The following is a 7,757-nucleotide window of genomic DNA, read 5'->3' as shown; positions in this document are numbered from 1 at the left end:
AGCATTCGGCTAAGCAAAGGAATTTAAAAATGATTTATCGGTGCAAAAGCCTCAGTAGCTGATCACCACACGTGTCCTGACATGTAAATACAGCAATATTTCAGACACGAATGCCAAAAATAATCCCGGAGCAATTGGGCTCCGTACAGAGAGCTGGGGGGATCTTTTTGAACGACCAGCTGAAGCCCGTGCTGGCTATTTGCACAGTTGTGCTTCAGCCTCGGAAGACAAAAAGGGCAGCCTTAAAATACACACTATTTTTGCTTTGCGAAGAGAAATAATGACAAAAGCCTCCTGTTTCTTACAAACATATAAATTATTTTATTTACAAAGCCATGTTACAAAAAAAAATAATAATAAAGCAAAAAACAAAAAATACAATCGCTCACTAGAGAATATCTCCAGGCCCGGTGTTGAACCATGGCAGTATCAATCAGATACATGTTTGTTCTGTTTTTCCTTTTTTTAAACTGTAAGCCATAGAATTTACTATTTACACCTACTTTAGACATTTATTCTGCTTACAATTATCACAAGCATGGAATGAACTCTATTTGATACTGCTAATACATAAAGGTGCAGGACAAAGAATGAAAATACTTAGTGTTACAAAATATGGATTGTAGAAAAGAAATTGGCTGTACAAGTATGGCATTTTTTTTTTTCTTAGAATGATTGGACATGCTTTCTTCAAAAGTCTTCTGGAAAAGGTTCTAAAATCTGTAGTAGGAAAGCACAATATAGCAGGTGCAAATTCATTTCTGTGCAACAACAGTTATTTAATATATCCCATGACTGACCAGCTATGCAAAACCCACAGAGTTTTGTTAAAGTGCCATGGGTCAACAGCATAACAAAATATAAGGTGTAAATAGAAAAATTTCTTTTTTTCTTCTTTTTTTTTTAAAACAATAGTTCACTGAGAATCAGCAATAATAGAATATGCTGTATAAACTATTCTCTACAAAGGTCGATCAGCGCTATTTACAATTGTTACAAAAGAAGGCATACAAGTTATCCAAGTCGCTTTTTATGGCTGACAGGCCTATGCATTGCGTATGTGTAACAACCAAAGCTTCTGAGCCTCTATTGCTGGAAACAAATCACAAGACTTTCAGGCAAACGGGGAAGAAAAAGAACTACCAAGTGAATGCTACGCTAAGAATGCATTATAGGCTGGTCCAGTTTGTATCTGGTTTTTTTCCAAATGTTTACTCCCATTTCACTTTTCAGGCTGAAACTTTCGAGACGTACAATTAAACAATGATTCTCTGACGACCAAAGAACACTGTGGGATTTTACTTCGTGCTCAACTTTCCTGAAATGCTGTCAGGTGTGTAAGCCAGTTGAAAAAAAATTTAAGCAGCATTCAAAGGACAGGCTCCATATTCCAGCTTTCCAATTAAAAGATGCATGGAAAGAGCTAAAGCTTCCTAAAACTACAAAATTGTTCCTTCAGTCACTGATTAGCATTATTTCTCAGAAGCAACCACTGAACCTTACAACCACTGTTTTCCCTCGACAACTAGAAATAGCAGTTCATTGATTACAGAGGATGACTGTGTTACTGAGATTTTGAAAGTCCTGCAGTTTTATAATTCAAAATAAATTAAAAAAATCAACATAGTACTGCTCCTAAAACTGAACAAGACAAAAATTGTGCAAAAATAACAAAGATATGTACACATTTTTCAGTCTGAAGAAATGTACAATAAAAACATAATTCAAAGAACATTTTAAAAATATAAACATTGCTTCAACTTTCCTAAGTTTCATACTGTTTCTGAAACTATACTGGTCAGTTAGCTCTGAAGTATAGCAAAACATAAATTATTACAAAATTAACACTATAAAAATTTATTTTAAGAATATTTCTAAACTTTTTTTCAAAGGGTCTAGCCTTGTTTATAATTGCTTAAACACTTTTAGTCTTAAAATTTGCCTTAAGCCTTCTTTTTTTAAAAAAGAAAGTAGTAATAATCTCCCTATTTGCAGTCTCTCGCCTTTCCCCAAGATGTAAATAAACCAGCATATAAGTGCACTTTTAACACTGTAGAAATAAAAATTAACTCCTCTGTACTATTGTTCCAGTACCTAGTATTGGCTTCCTGATTATAAAATCTATTTTTATTAAAAAATTATTCAGTAATCCTATAAGAAACACTGTCAGTGCAATTCTATGAATGCAAGCCAATCCGCTCCACTCCTGTTCCTTGCGAACCCAAACTGTTCACGGACGTTACCGAGTCCTATGATCTTAAGGGTGCAGGAATCCACCGAGACACGGGGATTTTACCCGACGAGCCCCTGGTAACACTAATTACAGTTTGGCGCCCCAACCTGCTATGCATTGGCTGAAGTACAGATTCCCTAAGAGCCTGATCCTGGAAGAGGCTGAACACTCAGAATGCTGAAGGTACAGAGCACCAGTCAGGATTAGTCCCTAAAGTTGCAGTGCCCCAGCTGTTTGCTGTTTGCTAAGAAATGCACTCAATTTTTATCCATAGGACAAGCTTAAATACAGAATTACTGTAATTTTTATTTAATGAAAAAAATTTGGAGATCCTTTAAATAAATTCAAATCATGATCTGGATTTTTTGGTTTTTTTTGGAATGTCCGCTGTGTTCTGGTACGAAAACAAAGGGAGCATTGCAACGCTAACAGCTTTAAAAGGCAGGAAACATAACCAAGCAGAATGCACAGATCAGTGGCAAATACAAGTGAAAAAAACTAAACAAGTCACTATTACAGTTTTCTGTAAATTTAATTCTTTTTAAAACCACAAATTCATAAAAGGTTAAATCCACCTGCAGGACATAGAAAAGAAAAACCCTGTGGAGTAGGGCTGCTGAGAGCTAGAGATTATAGGCTGGTTCCTTTTCCTTGTTATGGAAGAGTCCTTATTCTACCAGTCCGGTTTGATGTCTTCTAAAAGAGAAACCAGAGCCAGGTTCAAAATCACAAAATGTCTTTCAGTATATAATACTTTAATAACATCTGCGTCTGACCAAAACTCAAAGCAGGAATTTATTTCAAGTCCCTGAATTAAATTCCCTCCCTGTTTACTGATTATATTAGACCTTTAAAAAAAAAAAAAAAAAGGAACTGCTTTGAGTAAACAGCGTTATTTCCTTTTGGGACTGTCTGATTTTAGTAAGCTTTGGTGAATCTCATGTTCATTAACTCGGCGTATCATTACAAATAAAGAGCAGCAATTAGACGACAACTCTGAAGAATCTTTTCCTCTACACAGCATGTTTTCATGCACAAGGAATCCCCACACAGCATACACGTTGTCACCTTCCCTTAATAAAATGAGCTAGTTACTCAGTATTTAAAAACCACCGCATACTGAGGTCTTGAAGTGTTAACACATTCAGGCACCTAAAAGCACTACGAAGACAAAAACACTTGATTAGTTATAAACCTAGAACAAGGATAAAATCTGGAAAAAACAAGCTTTTAATACACAATCTGTATTAACAGGCACAAATAACTTGACCATAAAACTACCATTCCTCTCATGTTGGTTAAAAAACCAAGTATTTTTTGTAGGCAAAAGTAGTGTTTTTTGAATTAAAGCAACAATAGTTGGAAAACCAGGCACGCTTTTATCTATACAAGCCCCCGTTGAGGTCTCAAACAGAGGCGGCGACGTTCAAATGAAACATGACAACAATTTGTCAGTTTAACACGAGTTCAGTGCGACGGGGCAGAGCAGGCAGGCCCACAGCAGTTATTCTCACCACCCGGCGGTCTCCAGCAGGAGTACCTGGGAGCGCCACCTACTTCATCTAATGTAGGAAATGACCAAAAGAAACTACACGTGGGGCACCTTTGTCTCACCACTCAGCAGTGAGAAACACCCGGCTGTTGGTGGCAGGTCCTCCCACAGCGCTGCCCTCCCACAGCGCTGCCCCACGTCCCCTCTGCTCCAACCAGGCCCCTCTGGGGGACGAGGGGGAAGCTCACCTCCCCGCCAGGGCTGCCTGCAGCCACCAGGGCCTCACACAGGACTGGGTTTACAGCCTGCCACTATTTCCCAAATGCCTCATTCTCATCTGGTCACTGAAGCCCATGCTGAGTTAAGGACACCTCTCCCTTCTCTTGAGAAACAACCAAATTCTCCTCCCTTTTATCATGCCCTCTGCACCAGCACACAACCCCCACAGGTTGCCTGCCCAGGTGACGCAGCAGAGGCAGCCTGGAGGGACTGCTGAACAGCTGCAATTCTACTTCAAACTGCATTGTTAAAAATCCCTTGTTTGGACTTGTATGAATGAAAACTTGCCTGATTTTTCCAACCATAAACCCCAGCGTATGGTGGAGATTGTCTCCGCCTACAGATCGTGCTTCACTTGGGACTCCCCAGCTGTCATGGTTGTAACAACAATAACATCAAAACCAAGAGAGCTCAGGTTCTCCCAGTAGTATTTTTACTGACACAGCATATACTTGCTGATCCACTTATTGTTACCTAATTAATAACACCTTTGTAAAGGAATATACAGTTTAGACTAAAATTTTATTTAGAGACTATTCAGTTGCTAGATGGGAGATGAAAGCTGTCAATGAAGTGGCTCATACTTAATTTGACACTGACAGGCATTTATTAGATAGGTAATCATTAGTCATGGTTCCAAATACTAAATCAACATGTTAGAGTTAAAAAAAAAAACCACAAAAAACATTTAATAAAACTTAATACACCTTGGTTTTCTTTTGTATTTGTATTCTGAATTCCACATTCAACTACCAAACTGGGAGAAACATATTTTTAACAATAAAGAGTTTGTGAGGCTTAAAACAAGCAAACACTTGCATTTTTTATAAATTTGCATAAACAGCCAGCTGAAAAGCTCAGCAATAGCCTCTATTTACATCGGGCTGCCACAAAATTAAGGTTTTCTATCATTAGGTTCTCCCCACGGGATCTAGGCATCAGATCCCACCAAGCTCTGCTCCTTGGGTAGTGTGTATTTTATTCTAGCACAGGAGCAGGAAGTTAAAGCAAAAAGTTTTGCACTGCAGAACAGCTTTATCCCATGTTTGCCACTGGCAGCTGGGTGACAGTGTCTCACACAGGAAAATGCCAGTCCCTGGAAGTATGAAGAAATTTTCCATTTTTTTTCCCTTTAGAATAGTTCCTCCATACGTACACTGCTTTGCATTAAACACCAAGAGAAAAAACCCTAAATTTACTGTTTAGCAGTTCATCTCAAGATGTGAGTGATTCAGAGTATTTTAATGGGGATAACAGTTGTGGGTTATCATTACTAAAATCATCACTATTCTTTTGCTGTGTTTACACAGCAGAGACTAAGCAGCACAGTCATCTGGAATAACTACTCCCGTACAATTTGGCCAGAATAGGTAACAGATTTCTAAAATACTGACTGGTTGTACAGAAGCATCCTCTGGATTTTTTGTGTACTTGTGACTACACCTTGCTGAGCTGGGAAATCCTTTCATATCAAGCATCTTGATACTGAATTCTTGGAGAGATATTCAACTTGGAGAGTGAAACAGCAGGGACCGTATCAAAAAACCCAAACTAGTCTATCAGTCCTCCAGACAGATGAGAGCTGGATCACAGCGCAAGCAGCTGTCCTCACAGAAAACCTAAGTTACACAATTTATTATAATTATCTGACCACCAGACTGTACAGTAAATAGGTGTGGTGGGAGCACTAAGGATTTCTCACAGTCTGAGGAGAGCTCAGGTTATGCTTAGCTTAGGTACGCTTTCAGATCAGTTTCTCAGAACAGGCAAGTGCGCTGTCTTCTCTGGCCTGTTTCTGCCCTTCCTTTGCTGCTTTCACTTCTGGCCTATTTTTAAGTGCTGTCCCTCCTGCGCCAGTCTGGGGACTCTGCTGCGCCATCACGCTCAGCAGGGGAAGTTGGATAAAAAAACCGCATCAGCTTGGCTGGATCCTGCACAGACAGCTTCTGCCGCGGCTGAGTTTTCATCACCGATGCAACAGCCAGTGAGCAGCACATAAGCCAACCCGAGGCGTGCTACAGGTGGTGAAAAACAAGCAGAAGACTTGTTATTCCTAAATCTCAGAGGGGAAAATAGGTGGAAAAACAATGAAGCGAGAGGAGAAATCTAATATTAATTCACTAAAAGACAGCTTCTATAAAGAACTGTATTCATAAAGAAATTGTATTTTAAGGTTTTACAGCACAAAATAATTCAAAACCACTTACAGACTACTAAAGTACACTTTTTTTTAAAGCAACTTACTTGTCTGTTGTGTACTGGGTTTGATGTACTCGAAGGACTGGATTGTGACAAAGCTACACTGCTATTTTTTCCAATCTGAAAGACATTAATTGAGCAGTATTGAGAGGAGCATTTGTCAGCTGAATGCAGATGCTGGTAATGGCCTTCCCTTTCCTGTGGAAAGTGTCACTAATTGCTTTGCATCTAAAACGCAGGTATTTTGCTATTGCAAAAGATACACTTCAGACAGAATCATCGTTATCTCTCAGAGCCTGTATACTTTAAATGAACTCTTAAAAGGCACACAGACATGATTACAGGTCAGAAAACAAGAAACAGTTACCGAGAGAACACAGATTGTAACCCCCCACCTCTCCTAGACCAAAAAACTCGTTTCTCTAGTTGCTGGAGTCACTTAGTGCAACAAGGGAGCAATGGAGAGAGCACAGAGCGCTCAAGGTCACAGACTCCCCCCCAGGGGACCTTCCCCTCTCCTTGGGAATTTAAAGCGAGTAGCCACGCACCACAGCATGGCCTAAGTTATTCCACTTTCTTATGTACAGAGTCTTCATTTATTTTTGCTCAGCAAAGCAAATGTTAATCAAAAGAATCAAACCCCAAAGGTTTAAATTTGCAACTGTATCAATTTACTGCAGGAGAGAATTTCTGTGGGAAGGAGTGCAAACTGAGAGTACACATACATTAACTAAAAAAGTACTTAGTTAAAATATTGCACTTTTCAATATGCATAGTTTAATGTTCGAGAGATCGCAGCACTCTGCAAGAGCATTGTCTTAGGTTTCTCCACAGTGACTCATAAACATAATGTAGATGCTGCTTCTGTGATACGAAAGCGGAGACAGCTGTTGAGTCTTACTACTACATGAGCTGCTCCTCGGGGGTTACAACATGAGAAAAATTAACCACGGACACCTGCCTACAAATGGCAGATGACTGGAGTCTGAATAGTTATTCACAAGGTCAATGGACTTCAAGTGGATAAAATCAACTTAATAATCATCTGATGGTAGCAAGGACCTGTCTTCTAAACAGTGAGCAACACAGTTGCAAGTTTCTCCCTGAAGGGATGGGAGGTGGCATTGGCTGGCAGGGTTTCCACCAACATCAGTTTTCTCTTTCTCTTCTGCAATGTCACTGGTTATTTTGCCCTTTCACAAATGTAACAAAAGGCAGCCCTTGCCTCCCTCTCCACATCTGCCCTTCCCTCACGCAGTCACTGTTTAAAACAGCAGTCTCTGCTCCCATTCTACTCAGAAGAAATGTTTAAAGTTTTTATTTACAGACAGTTCTCAAGGCAGCTCCTGTGGTGCACAAAGATTAAAGGGGTAGGCCTCTGCCTATCCTGCTCCCTTTAGCTCGCTGTTCTGCACGCTGCAGCTGTACCCTAGGCAGTGACGTGCTTTTCTTCAACACACAAATCTCAACTAAATACACACAACCTTGTAAAATGTTTCCTAGTGGTTCAGAATATCTCGACACACCCACAGACCTTTCCTCTTTACATCTACC

General features: G+C 39.7%; 1 protein-coding gene across 3 annotated transcripts in view; it reads right to left on the bottom strand.

Annotated features, from left to right (window-relative positions):
• Window positions 1-297: 297 nt before the first annotated feature.
• Window positions 298-7,757, bottom strand: part of ATXN7L1 (ataxin 7-like 1) — a 41,212-nt gene continuing 33,752 nt past the window's right edge. For 2 of the 3 annotated variants that reach the window (XM_009878595.1, XM_009878596.1), the window contains 2 exons: window positions 6,249-6,323; window positions 298-2,929 (listed from right to left, as the gene is read on the bottom strand). In XM_009878595.1, coding sequence (XP_009876897.1) covers window positions 2,888-2,929; window positions 6,249-6,323 — 117 coding nt within the window. In that variant the 3' untranslated portion in view covers window positions 298-2,887. The remainder of the gene's footprint in view (window positions 2,930-6,248; window positions 6,324-7,757) is intronic. The other variant, XM_009878597.1, reaches the window with a different exon arrangement.

Source organism: Apaloderma vittatum, unplaced genomic scaffold (genome assembly GCF_000703405.1).
Source record: "Apaloderma vittatum isolate BGI_N311 unplaced genomic scaffold, ASM70340v1 scaffold21541, whole genome shotgun sequence".
Taxonomy (NCBI): domain Eukaryota; kingdom Metazoa; phylum Chordata; class Aves; order Trogoniformes; family Trogonidae; genus Apaloderma; species Apaloderma vittatum.
Note: the sequence above shows the minus strand (reverse complement) of the source record. Positions and strands in the feature narration are given on the sequence as shown.